The 21,418-nt window shown below is 39.4% G+C and overlaps 1 protein-coding gene across 3 annotated transcripts in view; it reads left to right on the forward strand.

The window, feature by feature from the left end:
* The window catches only part of FBXO16 (F-box protein 16), a 55,315-nt gene that overhangs the window by 12,018 nt on the left and 21,879 nt on the right, over positions 1-21,418 (forward strand). For all 3 annotated transcript variants that reach the window (XM_079139985.1, XM_079139984.1, XM_079139986.1), the window contains exons 4-5: positions 10,435-10,641; positions 14,981-15,145. In XM_079139985.1, coding sequence (XP_078996111.1) covers positions 10,435-10,641; positions 14,981-15,145 — 372 coding nt within the window. The remainder of the gene's footprint in view (positions 1-10,434; positions 10,642-14,980; positions 15,146-21,418) is intronic.

Consider the following 21,418-nt stretch of genomic DNA (forward strand, 5'->3'; position numbering starts at 1 on the left):
TTCTGCATTATGTTATATCATCTGCTGTAGTCTGTTCAGGCTGCTATAATAAAAACCATAGACTGAATGGCTTGTAAACAACAGACGTTGATTTTTTCATAGTTCTGGGGCTGGAAGTCCAAGATCACGGTGCTGGCAGATTCAGCGTCTGGTGAGCCTTCTCCAAGGCCAGCCATCTTGCTGTGTCCTGCTGTGGCAGAAAAGGGAGAGATCCCCCTGGGGTCTCCTTTATTAAAGCACTGATTCTGCTTATAAGGCTACCCTTATGACCTGATCACCCCAAGGCCCCGCCTCCTTATCCCATCACACTGGAGGTTAGGATGTCAATATATGAATTTGGAGGACACAAATATTCAGTCTATGGCATTATCATAGAGCTGTAATAAAGACTTAATAAGGCAGTGTACATGCTCATTTCCTGAGAAGCAGGACTGGTGCTTTCTGTATGCACAATTAGGGTTCAGTTAGGAAAACAGAAATCATGTCATTTTAACAGACAGAATTTTTTTTTAATTTTTTTTTTTTTTAGTTGTCAGTGGACCTTTATTTTATTTATATGTGGTGCTGAGAACTGAACCCAGTGCCTCACACATGCTAGCCAAGTGCTCCACCAGACAGAATTTAATGAGAGGATTGATTAAACAAATATTAGAAAATGGAAAACACCATAAGGGAGTACCATTTCCATGGTGATAGAGCTGGGGTACTACTACTGGTACCCCAGGGTTTCAGAGGGAGGACCTCCACCCCCATAGGGTCCCCAAATTCTAAGGACTAGAGTAGCTGACATCACAGCCAGATGCTTCTGTGTATATGAGGGAGCAAGACACTCTGGAAAAAGCTGGACCCTGGAATCAACTATTGCCATCAGAGTGAAGAGTCAGGATGATCCTCAGAGGAACAGCAAGCAAACAGAAAGGAGTATGTCTCCCCTCCTCAGTTCCCTCCAGTGCCTCCTCACAGGCAGTATTTAGTAGGCAGCCAGCTGTCAAGAAATATGGCTTCAGAGCCCCAGCCTCCTATCCTCACAAAGGAGAATATAGACTCTGGGGTTTGGACCTGAGAGGCAGATGGCACCTTAGCAACCAGCACAGATCGTTGAGCACTCAGCATCCTCCTGTAGCCTCTTATCTGTACTGAAACTGCCACAGGAGAACACTAACAACCTTGTGCTTTTGCCTAACAAGGTACAAATATCCTCCAGCACAAATGAGAACCTTCTTGTCTGTTACTCATATGGAGAGACGGAGAGTTCAATGGTCATTGTCCATCCCTGAGTGATAGTCAGAGGATCCATATCTGGGCAATGTATGTTACTTGTCAAATTCCTCTACAGTCCCTCCCAAATATTCTCTGCTACCCAGGAGAATTGAAAACGTGTCATACAAAAACTCGCACAAAAATGTCTATAGCAGCAGTATTCAATATAGTCAAGGTGTAAGTGGTCCCTATGTCCATCAACAGATGAATAAATAGGTGAAATATGGAGTATCCATATGATGGAATATTTATTCAGCCATAAAAAGGAAGGAAATTCTGACACATACCATAACATGGATGAACTTTGAAGACATTGTGCTAAGTGAAATGAGCCAGTCACAAGAACAAATAAAATATGATCCCACTTGTGTGAGGAATTTCCCTAGAACAGGTAAATTCACAGAAACAGAAAGTAGAGTAGAGGTCAGCAGGGGACCGGGAGTTAGAGTTCAAGGGGCATGGAGTTTGAGATGATGAAAGGTTCTGAAGAGGGCGATGGCGACAGTTGCCAACAGTGAACCCCATCCCACTAAACTCTGCTCTTGTAAATGGTTAGGTCGATGAATCTTAGGTTCATTTTACCAAAATTAAAAAGTCAGAGTTATCAACAAAAGGAATGAAGCACTGATCCACACGGCAACACTGATGGGCCTTGAAAACATTATACTAAGTGAAAGACACAGAGACAACCTAGCACATGATTCCATTTACATGAAATGTCCAGAATAGGCAAATACAGAGACAGGAAAAGGAGATTCACAGTTTCCAAGGAATAGGGGAAGAAGGAAGTGGGAAGTGACTGTAATGGGTCCAGGGTTTCTTTTTGGAGAATAAAAAATGTTCTGAGATTTGATAGTAGTGACGTCTGCGTGACCTTGTGAATGTACTAAAAAATCAGTCAGTTGTACACTTTAAAATACTGAATTTTATGGCACGGGATTTATACTCATATTTTAAAAAGACCAAGACTCCTAAAAACGTTTGGATTTCTCTACAAGATACATGATGATCTTGAACTATTCCCCCTCTAAAGCATCCCGTCCAAGCCCCTCACCCCATCCCCCGTCGAGGGAGCACCTCTGCCCTGGCCTATGATGGCACAGATACCTCTCCTGCCTCTCCCTCAGTTCCTGAGGTTCATTTTGCTAAAAACTAATGGAAACTACTAGTTCTGGATCTTTTCTCTGTTCTGGAAGCTCCAGTCTAAGGGTATTTATTAACTTACTTTAAAAAAATCATGTACATAAAATGATCCTCTGTAAGGATTCACACGAAAAGGGGTAATATCAGTTTCCCTCAGGGAGAAGACTTTTGTATCTGGGACAAGATGGAAATGACTTTTTTCATAACGTTTTATACTTTATGTGTTTGTTTTTGTTTTTCAGTACTAGGGATTGAATCCAGGGAACTCTGTCACCAAGACTCCCAGGCTCTTTTATTTTAAGACAGGATTTTGCTAAATTGCTCAGGCTGGCTTTGAACTCAAAGTCCTCCTGCCTCAGTCTCTCAAGTAGCTGGGATTATAGGAGTCTACCACCATACCCCACCCGTATTTTCTGATCACAAAATAATAATTTAAAAAACCTTCTCAAAATAATATTAAGGGGCTGGGTTTGTGGCTCAGTGGTAGAGCACTTGCTTAGCACATGTGAGGCACTGGATTCCATCCTCAGCATCACATAAAAATAAATAAAATAAAAGTATTGTGTCCATCTCTAACTAAAAAAATTCTGAAAAATAATAATAATATTAAAATTTCACCATAGCAAATCTCTGCATCATGTACAATCACAAGACTGAGATCCTAATTAGGATAAGATGTACTCTGTGTTTGTATAAATATGCTAAAATATACTCTGTCATGTATACCTACAAAGAACAAATAAAAAAAAGTTATCAGCAAAAAAAAAAAAAAAAAAAAAAAATTACCTTAAACTTGTACTTAAACTTAGGAAATGAAAACATTTCAAAATCTAAAAACCTAGTTGAGTTTTTCCATTCTATGTGTTTTTAAATTAATTTTACATTTATTTCCAACAACTTATAATGAGACTTATTTGTAATGACCTAGTTTGGCACTGTCATTCTAAATCGATACAATCAGGGCTAATGTTCAGCCAATACTCATTGGTATGGTTGACCAACTTCTGTGTATTTTGATTGATTGGTGACATTGCCAATTATTAAATATTTTTAATAATCATTCTGGATAAACTCTAGGTCTTCAAACATCTTTTTTTTTGGTACCAGGGATTGAACCCAGGGGCACTTAACCAATTAGCCACATCCCCGCCCCTTTGTATTTTATTTAGAGACAGGATCTCCCTGAATTGCTTAGGGCTTTGCTGAATTGCTTAGGGCCTCGTTAAATTACTGAGGCTGACTTTGAACTCAGATCCTCCTGCCTCAGCCTCCCAAGATGCTGGGATTATATGTGTGAGCCACCAGGGATGATTTCTGTCCTCTTTCTCATTGTACATTCCTGGGTACTTACCAGGCATTTAATAAGTATTTTCTGAATCAATAGATAATACTTACTTTTTTTTTCTTTTGTCCTACAACAATCTTATTCCTTAAACACACTAAATCGTTGTCAGATAGGTACTTCCACAAAAACCTAATGTAAGAGAAAGAAGAAATAGGATACCAATGTTTTAATTTAGTATTACTTGGGGTTTTCATTGTAGGGATCAAGTTTTGATTTTAAAACAATCTAGCACTAGAAGTAAAGTCATTTTAAAAGATCCGTGCAGAGATAAGACATAATATGAATCTTATTTGATGATAGACGATCCAAAAATATTGTGTATTTGGATATCAACTTTCACTTCTGTTCTTGTGTACACATGGGTCTGTCTGATGTTTTGTACAGCAGCAAACAAAGAGAAGCTAAAAAGAGCTCCGCATTACTGTGCCGCGCTGCTCCTTAATCCCTCATCTTTCAAATCCTCTGCCCTTCAATCCCAGTTAGAAAAGGAAATTGCCTCTCAAATCTGCTGAAAATGCCAACATGGAAGGATTTGCATTTAAATGCCTCTCAAAGTTTCTCTCAGCTTCTGATATGTTGTTGACACAAGTAAAGGCAATGTAAAAAAATTAAGAAAGTGAATGTATATTTTGTATACCTTTTTTCTTTGTCTTTTTTTTTCCCCCCCTGCTGGGGATGAACCCAGGCCCACACTCTACTACTGAGCTACTGAGCTGTGCTCTATCCTAATAAAGTGGATGACATCACTGCATCATTTCTTAAAAATATTTTTTAGTTGTCAATGAATCTTTTATTTTTTTATTGATATGTGGTGCTGAGAATAGAACCCAGGGCCTCACACATGTCATGCAAGTGCTCTACCACTGAGCCACCACCCTAGCCCCCACTACATCATTTTTAACTTGCTGGAAGCAACCATAATCAGAGTTAAAATTAACAAAGACACGGAGAACACTGTTTTGCAAATTGCCTGATAGACATAGGTATAGTGCCAGAAATGTAGGTTAGTGTTAGAGCACTTGCCTAGCATGCAGGAGGCCCTGAGTTTGATACTCGGCACCAGGAAAGAAGAAAAAGAGGAAGAGAAAGATGAAAAGATTAACACCTAGGACATATAAGGGGTCCCTGCAAATCAATTTTTTAACAATCCATAAGCAAAGTAAATAAATACTCCTATAGAATCAGAACAAGAAATAAACAAAATAACTAAGTAGCCAACAAACACTAAAACTATATGCTCTGTTTTGCTGAAATCAGAGAAATGCAAACTAAAACAATGAAATTCCAAATCCTCTCTCCCTTGCCTATGTGGCAAAACTTGAAGAGAGGGTTAATATCCAGTTTAAATAAGGAATCACTGGGGAACAGGAGGATACTCTCAAATACAATTCAAGGTAAAGCAAAATGGTAAAGACTATTATTTATTTTTAGTGAAGGCTTTTAAAGACAGTTTGAAAGGATCTAGTAAATTTTGAATACATGTACCCTTTAAACCTGTAATTCCACTTTTATTTATCTGTAATAGAAAAATATTCATGTGGGACCTGAAGAACATGTACCGGAATATTGGACCTTTATTTTTCTTCTTCTTTTTTTTTTTGTATCATAAACAACCTAAATGGTATCAATGGTAGAGTGCTTGCCCAAGACCATGGGTTCAATCCCTAGTACCTTAAAGGAAAAAAAAATATATATATATCAGTAGTAAATTGAGGGCTGGGTTGTGTGTTAGTGGAAGAGCACTTGCCTAATATGCATGAAGTCCTGAGTTTGGTCCCCAGCTTTGCAAAAAAAGGAAAAAAAAAAAAAAAAAAAAGATAAACTAAAGAAAAATAAGTGAATCAAGTAAATAGATCATGGCATATCTGAGATAGGGATTTAGGATACAGAGACGCTGAATCTTACAGGAAATGCCCACAAGCCACTGATAAGCACAAAGCACAATTGTCAATCTTGAGCTTGAGTGACATGCCCTTGGCCCACGCCCTTGTCAAAAGAGGAAAATGTGCCAACCAAGGAAAACTGGCTGGAAATCCCGTGACTCCACCCTGCCTCCACCTCTGTTCAGCCCTCTGTAAATGGTTACACACCACACTGTCAGGTTGCCCTCTCTCCCTCTGGAAAGGACCCACGCTCTCCCTTGAGCAGTCTCTTGAAACTGCCCGCTCCTCCCTTGAATGTGTATATACTTTCCTAAATAAACCTCCGTCTATGCCTTTGACTGGTGTGTACTGAAATTATTTTCCATCACATATGCCAAGAATCCTGCTGGTCCTGAGTCAAGTTCCTCTTCTCTCTGGGAACTCCTGGGACCCTTTTCAGGAGATATCTCTTCTCCTGCAACATATCCACCCTACTGGGAATGAATGAGAAAACAGTGTGCTCTGGAGTTCATTATACTTCAGAACATGTATGGCTGTTCGGTAGTATTCCATGGGATAGGCATATTTTTTTAATTGCTTATTTATTTGTTTATCCATCACCCGCAGCTGAACCCAGAGGTGCTTAACCACTGACCTATATCCCCATCCCTTTTTATTTTTTATTTTTGAGACAGGTCTCCTTAAGTTTCTTGGGCCTCATTAAATTGCTAAGGCTGGCTTTGAACTTGTGAGCCTTCTGCTTCAGCCTCTTGAGTAGCTAGGATTTCAGGCATATGCCACCAGGCTCAACTAATTGCTTCTTCATTGAGTGTGTGTGTGTAAATACATAAAAAGGCATGAATATCAAACTTTTGAAAGGTGGTTATCTCTGGGGAATGAAGTGCGATTTGATGAAGAGACATGATTACAGGTTTTATGTTCGATTATACCAAATCTGTTCGAAACTTTAAAAACAAGAACATTTTCATACTTTAATTGTGGGGTTGAATTTTTAATAATAGGACTGGGAAACTCAACCAGAGTAAGATGGTATAACCAAAAACCAAAATACAACAAACCTCTTCACAATTCCTTCACTGCCTCCATCTGCAGCAAGAATCCTGTAACAGCTGCTCTAAAAATAGCAGGTGCACAGTTCTGGCGAGAGGAGGAAGCCTGTAAAACGGCATCCTTCGGGAGGGAATTGCGAAGGGAGGACCATACAAGACACTGGAGTGGGAGAATAATGCTGGGCGTTTTACTGGAGGAGTGATACAAGAACGTGGGAGATCATCAGTCTGTACAGTTAGCCCTGCCATGGACTATCTGATTTTTGGATGATTCCAAGCACCTTCTAAATTCCCAACAGATCTTCCCTACAGTTAAGCATTCTTGAGTCATCTACCCACCTCAGGTTGGTAGGAGTTCAAGGAATGCAAATTAGTTTTCCATTAGCTTAAACAAACACAATTAGAAAGGGATATCCCTCGAGGCAAAGAACACCTATCAAAACCAAATATAAATGGCATTTGACCATTGTTATCAGGGAAATAAATGAGGAACCACTGTAATTATCTTTTTAATCTCTAGAGCAAAGTGTTCAGACTTTTTTTAGACAGATTTCTTCAGTACACATTTTATAAGCCTAATATTCTTTTATATTCACTTAAAATCACTCCTTCTATAACCGGAGCACATTCTCCACTGGGCACAAGGAGAGCAGATGAGCAAACCTCAGTTGTCCTAATGTTCTTCCCTTGTAATGTAGAAACATGATAATTTGATGCTTTTTACTTTAATATTTTGCATGTAGCTTCCTCTTACACTGATTGACCTCACGTGCGTGTTATCTTTACACCACTCTGGCATTTTATAATAGCCATCATTCCTACAGTGAGTCATGCACTGTTTTGAAATAGCCCTTCACATTACTATGATTATTCTTAATGTACAAATGAGGAAATTTAGGCTGAAATATTTCTAGTGAGTATTAGGAGTGATAAAAATTAAGAGCCGACACCAGTATTCTCTCATGTCAATCAATGCGAACTCAGAAACTGTAAAAGAACTTGGTTTGGAGTCTGAAGAATTGCAATTTAGGAGTCTCCGGTTCCTACGTTTCCAAATCAGTGTTCTGAAGGAGGTAGGGAAGTGGGAGCTGATGTGGATGAAAAACTCTTGAATCATGAAGTAACTGAAATTATTTAAAGAGCTGCTCCTATTGAGCTGGTCATGGTGCAAGTCTGCAGTCCCAGCTACTCTGGATAGTGAGAGAATCACTTGAGGCCAGCATAGTGAGACCCCCGTCTCAAAAAACGAAGAGGAACACTTATTGAAATTGAAAGATTGCAAGGGCGGGAGGGGCACACCCAAGGTGATGTATATCAGCCTGTGTGCAGTACCCCAGTAAAGACAAATTCACACACACACACACACACACACACACACACACACACACACACACACACAATCGCATGCACGCAAGCTCAGCGCAATGCAAGGGTTACTTGACAGAAGCTTTACCTGGTGGGAGATAAAGGAATCGGGGCTCGATGGGGCATGCCCATAATCTTAGCCTTGTTGGAGCTTGAGACAGCCTCTGAAATTAAGCAAAGCCCTGTCTCAAAATAAAAATAAATAAGTAAATAAAAGAATTTAAAGGGCAGGGGAATGTAGCTCAGTGGTAAAGCACCCCTCAGTCAAATCCCCAGTATTAAAAAGAATTAGAAAAAAATAAAGTAAGTAGTGCACAAACCAATGGGGATGTTCATAAAACAAGAGTCCAATGACTTCTTGCTGTGCTGCTAGGGTTTCTGGGTGAAGTGTTCGGCTATCAAAAATTGAGGTGCCCATGGTTGACATTCCTAGATGGTAGCTTCAGACATGTAGAAATTCTGTCCTATTAAAGGTCTCGATTCTCTTCTGAAAAGTTCTTTCACTCTAAAAAGTTTTTATTGTGATTTTCCTTCATTTTCCCACTCCCAAGCCCTGCTCCCTCACCAAGCCCATCACAATGTCACACTCTTTCCTCTCATGTAGTTCGTTTAGCTGGACACTTTCCGTCAGGCATTTGTGTTATCGCTGATTTCTTGCAGTGATAATAATTATCTCACGAAGTATTTTTTGTAATCCTGACCATCCTAGGTCCTCACATAGCTCAGTGTCTATGGAGTCACATAGTGCTGCCCAAAAGTAATTTTAAAAACTAGTTCCAGTCCTCACTTTGCCTCTCAAAGTTAAAGCACAGGAGGTGCTCATCAAGTCTGCTTCCTCCATCCCCAGTTCTCTCACAGTAACTGCTGTAGAAGCCCTCGAGCTGCTCTGATCCCTGTAATTAGCTCTGCTTCTATCTCCTCGCACCTCCCCTTGGCTCTCTTATTATAGTTCAATTCAGCTTCTCCAGCTTGGTCCTTCCCTGGCCTCAGCCATTCTGGTCTGGTATCTCTCCCTTTATTCCCTAAGAATTCGTCTCAAATGAATTGGAAAGAAGTCTCCATTGGTGGGAGATGGAAACATGGGTTGTACAGAAACAGGGATGGCAGAAATCAGGGGACACTCACTCATGAATCAGTTGTATTCCTGTGGTATTTATAGTGAGGTTCTCATTTTTCCATTTTATTCAAGGTTTTTTCCCCCACCTTTGAATTATAATCTCCAAAACGAGATTCATAGGTCACTGTAACAGTGAATAGTTTTGATCAAGAAGTAATCCTACCCATTATCAAAATTAATCATATGAATATAATGAAGTTGATTTGTCATAAGCCTTGAAAAAAACCAAACTTTTGCCTTATACGCCCTCTTAGGTAGGCAGTTTATTGTATGATTACAACTCAAAGTCATTATAAACATCAGATTAAAGATAACTGCACTGGGCCTGGAGTTGTGGCTCAGTGGTAGAGCCCTTGCTTAGCACATGTGAGGCATTGGTCAATCCTCAGCACCACATACAAATAAATAAAGAAAATAAAGTTATTGTGTCCACTTACCACTAAGAATATTTTAAAAGATAACTGTACTATTCTATATGTGAAATATAATGATATACAAAAATGCAGCTAGCTCAGCCTCCTGACTTTCTCTTCTGCAGTGGGCTAGGAAAGAAAAGAGAGGTTTAGACTTTCAGTGAAGTGGTCCCCCAGCTGGTGGGCGATCTTTCCTCAAAGTCTTTCTTTGGTTTTCAATAATTGCCACATTTTCATCTTTGGTCCATCACTGGTCTTGGGACTGGTTTAGGGAATCTCTGGATTCTTTGGTTTTTATTCTTCTGATTCTCTCTGTTCCAGCCCTGCTAGATCCACCCTTACTTCCAACCATATGTTAATTCACACATTAGTGAGAATGTAACCCAATGTACTCCTCTCACCAGGACTATTTGCCTGTTACACCTTATCTCCAATTGTGATTGCAAGGGTTTATTTCTGGTCCTGGAGTTTTCAGCTCTGATGAACTGATACAGAAATTATTTGGAGGGAGAGAAGCTGTCCAGACACCTTTCCTAGGAATTGTGTTTTCTAAATATATTTTTTTTTTCAGCTTATGCACATGGCCAGCTCCCAACCTACTATCCTTATGTAACTCAAAGTCTGAGGTCAAATGCTCTTCTGAGTACACACTCAGGTCATGCATGTGCTTATACATACAAACATGGGAAAGAACAGGTAGGTGGCAAACATGGAATTTATGGAATTGGGACAGAAATACATGATACTCATGAGAAATAGATCACTAGCTCGCTTTCTGTGCCACTCTCATCTCTTCCTCATAACAAAGCTCTGCTGTCAGGCCAAATCGGGCGTTTTCCATGTGTGTTTGTTTTTCCAGTTTGACAAATGGACAGACTCTCAACGAAGAAGAATCCTCACAGGTCTGTTGGAGCGCTGCTCACTGTCACAGCAAAAGTTCTGCTGTCGAAAGCTTCAGGAAAAAATTCCAGCAGAAGCCCTGGACTTTACTACCAAGCTTCCTAGGGTGTTATCCATATACATCTTCTCTTTCCTTGACCCCCGGAGCCTATGTCGCTGTGCACAGGTAAAGACAAAGAAGTGGTGCATGGCATTTTCTAACGACAGCCTTAGGGGGCTCTAAAACTAGAAAAACGTAAGGATAAAACCCACATGTACACACCTCCACAAAACCAAGCCACAAGCCAGGCATAGTGACACATGCCTGTAATCCCAGCCACTTGGGAGATTGGAGCAGGAGGATGGCAAGTTCAAGGCTGGCATCAGCAACTTAGCCAGGCCCTAAACAACTTAGTGAGACCCCCCCATTCTCAAAATAAAAAGTAAAAAGGGCTAGAAATGTGGCTCAGTGGTTAAGAGACCCTGGGTTCAATCCCTAGTACCAAGAGGGGAAAAAACAAAAACAAGCAACAGATGCTTAGTCTTTATAGTTTACATCCTCTGCCTTCTTTGAGTCTAACTCTGTGTTTAGTGCTCAAAATGGGGAACAAAGTATAAGTCATCATTAGTGTCCACAAAAAAGTATCAGCTAGTTGGGGAGATGCATGCACATATAAGAAATGTTCTCTCAGCAGGAAAGTCTTTTATTGCACAGCATACAACTATAATAAAATCCTAAATTGTATAGTGCAGGCCACCCATGAATAAGAAAAGCTCAAAATAAGGTACTCACCAGATACAGACGAAAGATATGAGACTGCCAGGCGCGGAGGCACATGCCTATAATCCCAGTGGCTCTGGAGACTGAGGTAGGAGGATCACAAGTTCAAAGGCAGCCTCAACAACAGCGAGGTGCTCAGCAACCCAGTGAGACCCTGTCTCTAAATAAAATATAAAAAGGGCTGGGGATGTGGCTCAGTGGTTGAGTGCCCCTGAGTTCAATCCCCAGTACCAAAAAAAAAAAAAAAAAAAAAAACAGTATGAGACTAAGAGACCCGAGTGGACAGGTACGCTCACAGACATCTTGGAAAAGGAGATAGCCATCATTTTCTTGCAAGTAACTCCATAGTGTATTAAAGCAGAGTTAAATTATTTAAGATATATAGTGGATAGGCATTAGTTGAGTCCAAAAAATTTAGTAAAATCAGAAAGTACCTCCTACATACACTCATAGATGTATGTTATTTTTAGTCCTTAAAATTAAAAAATAAATGCAACAAGAAAGATGCATTATTCAGTAAATGGTGTTCAGACACTTGTGCAGGATCTAGAAAACAAATGCCAATAGAATAAAAGATATGTGTGACACCAAAGGAAGCCATTCAAGGACTCAAAACACCGGAAAGGAGACCTTTGTGAGTGTTCTATAATGCCCAAGGGCCTCAGGAAGATGTATACTTCATAGTCTTGCTTTATGCATTTTATGTTGTGAACAAGAATGGAAAAAGCAAGATTTTAAATTGTGGCTATAAAAGTTAAAATATTCTTCTTGGAAAAGAACATCATAAATAAATCCAAATAGTAAGCAGGGAAAAAAATACACTTCAAACAAAGTTAATTTCTTATTTTTAAAAAGAAATTCCTACCAATTGCTGGGTGTGGTGGTGCACATTGGTAATTCCAGCTGAGGCAGGAGGATGGCAAGTTCCAGGCCAGACTAGGCAACTTGGTGAGACCCTGTCTCAAAGTAAACTTTTAAAAGGTCTGGGGATGCAGCTCAGTAGCAGAATTCCTGCCTAGTATGCTTGAGGCCCTGGGTTCAATCCTCAGTGTTGGAAAAAAAAAAAAAACTCCTATAAATATGTATTAAGGAAAAAAAAAAAAAAGAGTCACAACCTAGCAGAAGAAAAATGAGCAAAGAAAATGAACAAAGAGTTCACAGCAAAAGAAATGACCAGTAGAGTAGAGGGAGGGGATGGAGAGGGAGCGGGGAGGGATAGCGAGGAGAAGGAAGTCTACCACTTGTCTATGTGCAGATGTACCTCAAGAAACTACATGTGTGCTTATCGGTAAATGCACTAATTAAAATAATGATAATAATAGAAGGGAGATCAGTAGAGTAAGTGGACGGGGAGGAAGGAGGAGAGGGAAAGGAAAGGTACCAGGGAATGAGGTTGATCCAATTATGTAATGCACATGTACAGACATGGCACAGCGAGCCACCAGGATGCATAATTATCATGCACCTATAAGAAAAAGAAAAACTCTCCTACCAAAGAAAGAAAGAAATGCAGGCGTCTCTGCTGTATGTGGGATGCTGAACCTCATTATGACATGCCATTTTCATCACTCAGATTTGCTGAGTTTTATTTTTTAATAATATTCTATATTGGTAAATATTTTATATATTGTTGACAGATAAAATGGTACACTCTCCAGTGGTACAATGGAGAGCAGCCTGGTTATATTTTTAAATAGAAATTCCTTTTATCCTACCAGTTGCACTTCTTGGAATTTGTCTGATGGGTGTACTTCAACGTTGACATTATTTTTGTTTAAGAACATTGAAGAATTGTTCATCAGAGCAAAGCGCTGGAAGCAACAGAAAGGTCCACTGGTGGGGCACTGGGTAAATAAGTTGCAGTGATTCCAAGACAGATTATCAGCAAAAAAAAAAAAAAAAGCAAAAAGCAAAGCTATAGAACTGTCAAGTTATGCCATTTTAGAAAGTAAAGAATAGGTAACTGTTAATATATGCCTGAGCTATTTCTGCAGTGACATACAACAACTGGCTACAGTGGCTAAACCCAGGACTGGGAATGAGAGGCTGGAGGACAGGGATGGGAGAGACCCTGACTTTTTACTGTGTGACCCTTTTATCTTTAGGTTTGGTATCACTGTACACACATTACCTATTGGGGGGGTACTAGAGATTGAATCCAGGGGCTGAGCATATCCCCAGCCCCCCCCTTTAAAATATTTTTAGTTGTCAATGAACTTTTATTTTATTTATATTTGGTGCTGAGAATCGAACCCAGTTCCTCACACATGCTGCAAGTGCTCCACCACTGAGCCCAATCCCAGCCTTTTTTATTTTGAAACAGAGTCTCACTAAGTTGCTTAGATCCTCGCTAAGTTGCTGAGGCTGACCTCCTATTTGCAATCCTCCTACCTCAGGCTTCTGAGTTGCTGAGATTAAAGTGTGTGCCACCATAGCAAGAGATTGAGACTGTTCAAGCATATCAATCTAAATGTCCAAGAACAGAGGACATCAGACAGCCACGTGCTGAACTATTATGCGGCATTAGAAAACATGTCATGGAAGAACAGAGATGCTGTGATATTTAAAACAAAAAGCAAATGGTATACAGAGAGGTTCCCAGTTTTGTTTCATCATGCCTCAAAAAAAGACTGAAAGGAAAAGAACTGTCCTAGGTTGTTAATAATGATTTGTCTCTGACAGATGGAGTTACAGGTATTGCTTTTCTTTAAGCTTCTCAGAATTTTTCAAGTTTCCCCTAATGAGAATATTATCACTGGAGGGAAATGTTATTTGGCATAGCTAATTCTATCGTCTGTATGCACTATATGTCTATCTTGCAAGATTTCAGTGTATTTTATTCCTACTATTGACACAGAACACCACCCTTCAACTAGCTTTAAAGTAAAAGATAGTCATTGCACCAAAATGAGCTTTGAGCTGTTTTAAAAAAAGATGGGGGTGGGCTATGTGGTGGGGAGATGGGTCTTGATGGTTTTAAAATTTCCTGCTTTTGACTCTCCTCATTTCTTTCTACCTTTGGGTGGTGGTGGGAAGAAAGAAAAGGTGCAGGGAGGGAGTGGGGAAGAGAGAGCCTTAACTGTCTTAGAAACAAACAAAAAATAACTCAAGTACCCAGGTCAGAACAAGATGTAAGGAAAAGGAGAAAGGAGTAGTAATGGAGAGCTTTCTCTCCCATCCCACCCTGCAAACTGTCTTTCCATCCAATTCCAAGTTAATTTGCCACATGAAGATTTAGGTGAGTTACACCCCCAGTTTGTTTATTTGTTTGTTTGTCTGTTTTCAAGACAGAGGGTCTCTCTAAGTTGCAGAGGCTGCGATCCTCTTGTTTCAGCCTCCTGAGTTGCTGAGATTACAGGCTTGTGTGCCTGGCCCTTCACATAACCTTCATTAGGAGCTTCAGGAACCATTAGGAAGTCTCGAAGTCTGCCTGAGCCTCAGTTTCTTCTTTTGCCATGAGAGTAATAATTGTACTTACTTACCTCCCTAGATTGCTATGAGGGTGGTTAATAGTGCCCATTAAGTACAAGTGAACTGTGACTCTCAGTCTGAATTAGCATTTAAAAGTAATCCTCCTGCCTGGACAGGAAGTTCTCCAGGAAGGAAGTAACTATTTAAAGTGTAATTTGGAAGAAAAATGACAAAAAAAGTTATCCAGGTCTAGAATATAGCTCAAAAACTGGAAAAGGCAGGAGTGTAAACTGAGCAGGCTGGTTTTTGTTTCTAACTGTCCTCGTTTTTCCAGGTTAGCTGGCACTGGAAGAACTTAGCCGAGCTGGACCAGCTCTGGATGCTCAAATGCTTGCGGTTTAACTGGTACATCAATTTCTCTCCAACTCCCTTTGAGCAGGGGATATGGAAGAAACACTATATTCGAATGGTGAGAGAACTTCATGTTACCAAGCCCAAGGTAAGCTTGAGACAAAGAGCAGCAAACTTTCTCCATATGTTTTTTTTTTTTTTTTTTTTTTTTTTTTTTGCGGTACTGGGGATCGAACCCAGGGCCTTGTGCTTGTAAGGCAAGCATTCTACCGACTGAGCTATCTCCCCAGCCTCTCCATATGTATTTTTTAAGAAATTTTAAAAAAATTTTTGGTCCTGGGGATTGAACCCAGGGGCACTTTACCACTGAGCCACATCCCCAGCCCTTTTTAGTTTTTCATTTTGACACAGGGTCTTACTAAGTTGCTTAGAGCCTCTAAATTACTGAGGCTGACTTCGAACTTGCTGTCCTCCTGCCCCAGCCTCCAGTTGCTGTGATTACAGTGTTGCGGGATTCTTGCACCAAGATAGGCCCCTGGGAACTTTCAGCAGGAAGCAGTGTTTATTAGTGCTGGCCGTGGCCCAGCAGAATTGGAAGGCTGAGTCTGAGCACAGTGAGGTGCTGCCTTGTACACCCTCTGTTAGCCCCTTTACGTTGGTCCCGTTGTCTCCCCTATATGGTAACATACATGCTGATTGGGTTTTTATACTACAGAGTTGCGACAGTTGTGTTGCATGTGCATATAGACACTGACTGGGCCATGTTGCTTTCCCTTGGTTCTGGGAGGGCTCTTAACTGCAACAGGTGTGTGCCCCCATGCCCGGCTCCCCATATTTTTTATTGGTGCATTATAATTATACATAACGGTGGGATTCAGTGTTATATTTTGTATGCACACATGACGTAACAACATAATTTGGCCAATGTCATCCCTCAGTACCTCCCCTTTGCCTTTCCTCCTCCCTCCCCTAGTCCCTTTCCTCTACCCAACTAATCTCCCTTGAATTTTCATGAGATAACTCCCCTTTCAAAAAACAGCAAATTTTTAAAGTTATCAGCTATAATAAATTCTAGAATTAAGGATAAATGATCAAACTTCAAACTGGGAAAGGTTATAGTTCAAAGGAAATACACTCTGAGTTCAAAATTCTCTCTGAGACTTGATAGCCACTTTCTGTGTTCCAGTAGCACACGCCTATGATCCCAGCAACCCAGGAGGCTGAGGCAGGGGAATAGCAAATTCAAGAGCAGCCTCAGCAACTTAGCGAGGGCCTAAGTAACTTAGTGAGACCCCATCTCAATATATAAAACCAAAAGGGCTGGGGATGTGGCTCAGTGGCAAAGCGCCCCTGCGTTCAACCCCCAGTACCAAAAAAAAAAAAAAAGAAGAAAAAAAAAAAAAAAAGAAAAAGATAGACACACTAGTTGACAGCCCTCCCCTGATACCCTCAAACCACAGTTGTGCCTGACAGATCAGAACCATGGAGTTTCTCCCTGCCCCTGCTTTCTTCATCTCAGACCTCAGACAATTCTGACATGGACATCCTGTGGGTAATAGGTGGATTTATTACCTATGGGTCATCATATTTTACTAGTTTAAATTTTCTGTGAATCTTCAAGGTGAGCTGAAGATTTTTTTTTCTTTTAATTTTTATGTTTTGTGGTGTTAGAGATCAAACCCCGGGCCTCATACATGCTAGGCAAAAGCTCTACCACTGACCTATACCCCGAGACCTGAAGTTTATTTGGGATCATTTGTAAGATCAAGTTTTCTAAATAAAGTGGTCATTAGGGAAGGGCATAATGGGCACACTAAAGTTGTCTTTAATCCAGAAACTAAGCAATGTAGAGCATTTTCATAATCATGAAAACAAGTAAGGCAAGAATAATTTTTTTCTAGTGGTTTTCAATGCATTATAACCAATGTTTATATTCACTCCTAGATAATTAATGTAAAATGTTTATGTGTCTTTGTTTATGGCAATATCTATGCACAGGCAGTGTTGGGCCTTGTTTTATGAAAGAGATGAGTTCTTGAAAAATTATGTGTAAATTGATTCTTTTTAATGATTTTTTTTAAACCATAGAAGTATCACAGTCTGTAAAAATAAAATAACTGCAGTGAATCATTTTACAATTGAAGAATCTTGCCAGAAGCAGTGGTGCACACCTGAAATCCCAGCAGCTCGGAAGGCAGGAGGATCATAAGCCTCAGCAACTTAGCGAGACCCTGTCTCAAAATAAAAACTAAAAGGGGCTGGCTCCATGATAGAGTGCCTCTGGGTTCAATCCCCACTACCGCCAAAAAGAAAAAAGAGATTGAAGAATCTTTTTGAAACATGAACAGTCAACTTCTAAAGTGCTCATTTAGGTTTAGGTTTGATTGTGTTTTCTTAAAGTAGTCTGCATCTACGTTTATTGTAGTAATGAACTATGCATAATTAATATTGTTACAGTTGCAATGATGAAATTTGTCTGATTTCAGTTATTGGTGTGCCCCATGACGATTTCTTTTTAAAAAGATAATTTAAATTTGTTGTTGTTGTTTTGTTTTGTTTTTGATATGGAGTCTTGCTGTATTGCCTGGATTTTGCAATCCTTTTTTGGGGCCTCCTGAGTAGCTGGGATTAGCAGGTGGGAGGTAAAGGGGTGGGGGTGGGGCGTTGTACTTCGCCACCCTAGCTAAAGAAGAGAATTTTAAATGCAGAATTTTAAAAGTTCTTTTAGAAATCACCATACCTAAGGGAGGGGGGGGGTATGAAAAATGGTGGAATGAGACAGACATCATTACCCTATGTACATGCATGATTACACAAATGCTATGAATCTACATCATGCACAACCATAGAAACAAAGTGAGGTACCCCGTTTGTGTACAATGAAAAAACAAAAGTTATCATACCTGTGGTCCTTTCCTCATCAGTCTCTGAAATCCTCTCCTCTGGGGCAGAGCCTGGTGTTCAGTAGCTGAACTCAGGCTGCCCTGGGAGAGGGAAAAGAAGTCTGGAGTGAAACTAGCAAAGGGAAGAGGGGTTTTGAGTATAACCTGTGAAATGGACAGTTTGTCTTCAGGAGTAACTCCACAAAATATCCGTGCATAACTATGCTTAAGAATAATGAATAGTCTGGGTGCGAGAAAGTTGCCTCTTCTCGGCTTGGTATTACATTTCTGCAGGGAATGCTTTGTTCCACGAGACTTAAAATTTTCTGTTAAACAGTACTAAATCAGAAAAACAAAGGGAAGTTCAGAAAATCAACTAATTAACTTAGATTGTTCAATTAAAGAAATAGACCTGAGGCTGAAAGAAGTTCTAAGGTTAATAAGATGGTCCATGAAGTTAACTCCCAGCACTGTACTTAGGTAATACACACTGTGCTTGTATAATCTGTGTAATTCCCTCTTCAGTCCTGAACATGCCAGCCTCGTGTGCTCCAGCAGAGCTTTTGAAAGCAGGTTAGGATCATGTGGGGATCGTTAATAATCTGGAAATGAGAAGACTAAACTAGAATGATCTTTAAAACTGTCTGTGAGACTACCCATGCTAGGAAACTTAATTTCCTAAAAGTAAATCAACCCAAAGTAAATACAAGGAAGAGATAATAAGGAACTGGAATGAATGAAATTGAAAACAGACAAAAGAGAAAAATCAATGAAATCAAAGCTGTTTCTCAAAAACATAAACAGAATTGATAAGTTTCTAGCTAGACTAATCATGAAAAAAGAGAAAACACTAATTACTAATATCAGGAATGAAAGACAGAGTGTCGTGACAGGGCCTACAAACATAAAAAGCATAAAAAGAGACCGTTATAAAAACCTTCAGGTCATTAAATTCAACAACCTAGATGAAATGGGCAAAATTCTTGGAAAATGCATATTACCCTGACTCAATGAGTAATAGAAGACACAAATAAATCTATATGGATTTAAAATTGAATTAATAATTGTAAAACTTTCCACAAAACTCCAGACCAGATAGATAGCTTCACGAGTGAATTGTCTCACACATTTAAGAAACAAGACCAATTCAATGTAGCCTCTTTCAGAAAACAGAGGAAGAGGGAACACTTGTACCAAAACCAGACAGAAACTATAAGGAAAACAGAAGTGCAGATCAGTAGCCCCCATGGACACAGACACAAAAATTCTTTAAAGGTATTAACCACTTAAATCCAGGCATCGCAAAAAGAATAATACATGAAGGCCAAGTGGGATGTATCCATGGAAAGTCAGGGTTCCTAACAATAAAAAAAAAAAAACTAGTGTAATTCACAGAATAAAAACGATCATTTTAATGCATATTTGCAAACAAAATCAACATCAATTTATCATGAAAAAAAGTTCTCAAAAAGACTTCATCCATCAATAAACGGGCTGATATCAAACTAAAAATCTTCTTCACAGAAAAGGAAACAATCAAGAACATGAACAGAAAGCCGGCAGAATAGGAGGAACTCTTTTGTCACCTGTATCTCAGATAGAGCATTAATCTCTAGGGTATGTAAAAAACTCAAAAAACTTAACACCAAAAAAATAAATAAATAATCCAATCAACAAATGGGCAGAGGAACTGAACAGATACTTAACAAGAAATGTGATCAGTCAACAAATATATGAAAATATGTTTAACATCTCATTTGCTGGTAAATGGAACTGGAGACTATCATGCTAAGTGAAATAAGCCAATCCCAAAAAACCAAAAGCCAAATGTTCTCTTTGATATGCAGATGCTAACACACAATAAGAAGGGGAAGGAAGATAGAAGTTCATTGGATTAGACAAAGGGGAATGAATGGAAGAAAGGGGAGATGGGAATAGGAAACACAGTAGAATTAATCAGACATCTCTTTCCTATTTTCAAATATGAATACATTCAAATATGAATACAACCACAAGAATAGAAAGTGACTATTCCATGTATGTATAATATGTCAAAATACACTCTGCTGTCATGTATAACTAAAAAAAACAAATTAAAAAACCTGAAAAAAAAAAGAATAAATAAAGGCACCAACATTGGAGGTGCAGGAAGACTTCATCCTGAGGAACCTGGGTATGTATGTAGCTCAGTGGTAGTGAGCGCTTGCCTAGCATATGTGGGGCCCTGGGTTCAATCCCTAATATCAAAAATAAGTAAATAAATAAGATGGAGACTTCAAGAGCTGTGAACAAAAATTTGGTTTACTTCATACAGAAAAATTGTCAGATTTCATTATTACCTATTTCAAAGTGTCAAGCATTTTGTACTTTTCAGAATTAGTGATTTTTAAAAAATATTTATTTGAGTTGTAGATGGACACAGTGCCTTTACTTATTTTTATGTGGTGCTGAGGATCGAACCCAGTGTCTCACACGTGCTAGGCAAGTACTCTACCACTGAGCTACAGCCCCAGCCGAAGAATTAATGATTTTATATGTAATTATTAGCATTCATACTTGGATATTTTGCCCTGAAGTTGTTTTTCTGTACCATGTATTATTTATTTCCAACAGTATTAAACTAGATCTCCTCCAGCAAAAAGAAATGAGTTTATTTCAAAATAAGCTCAAAGAAATGAAATTAATGTCCATTCTAAATGAGACCTGCACAAAATATTGAATACCTAATCAATAATGAGCTATCTATAAAAATAAAGTGTCTTCTTAATTTGCTACAAGGCTGTAATCATTCATTAAATGAGTGAATATTTATTAAACACTATTATGTGGTAGGTGCTAAGAGTACTAATATCCTAACCCTGTTTTTACAGAGCCTGGTCTAGTAGCCCAGGTCATACACAAATAAACAATTTCATTGCAGCGCTGAAGTTGTTCTGTAATGGAAATGTATACTAAGAGCAGTTGAAACAATAAGAGATTAATTGCTTACGCTTACAGGGACTGGGAACTTCTTTCTTTTGTGTGCATGTGTGTGCGCATGCGCATGTGCTGGGGTTTGAACCCAGGCCCTTGAGCATGCTCTACCACTGAGTCACACCCCCAGTCCCAAATGCCCAAATGGAGAACTTCTTGATGTTCACAAACAAGTGAAAAAAGCGAATTTCCCAAGCAAAGCTTTCCTAATCTCTTAATGAACAAAAATTAAGCTCTTAACATCTTCCTGACATACCAAACCACTTCCCTTAGGCTGCAACCACATAAAAACCCTTATGAATTTCATGCACAGAAGACAGACTTTCAATTCTGGAAATTAAGCAGAAGTGTCCTTTGGGAGTAACTGAGGTTTGGGTAATTGATAAGATCTGTAAGCTCTGTAGTCTGCTTCTGTACAACTTGACGTTGCCTGTTGGAGGAGAGGTCTTTGGAACGGAAGCACATTTTTTATCTCTCTGTCTCTCTCTTTCTTTTTCTTGTGGTGCTGGGGATTGACCCTAGGTCCTTGCTCTAGCTAGGCAAGTGTTCTGCCAACCCTAACCCCT

Source organism: Sciurus vulgaris, assembly GCF_902686455.1.
Source record: "Sciurus vulgaris genome assembly, chromosome: 5".
In the NCBI taxonomy this organism is placed as follows: Eukaryota; Metazoa; Chordata; class Mammalia; order Rodentia; family Sciuridae; genus Sciurus; species Sciurus vulgaris.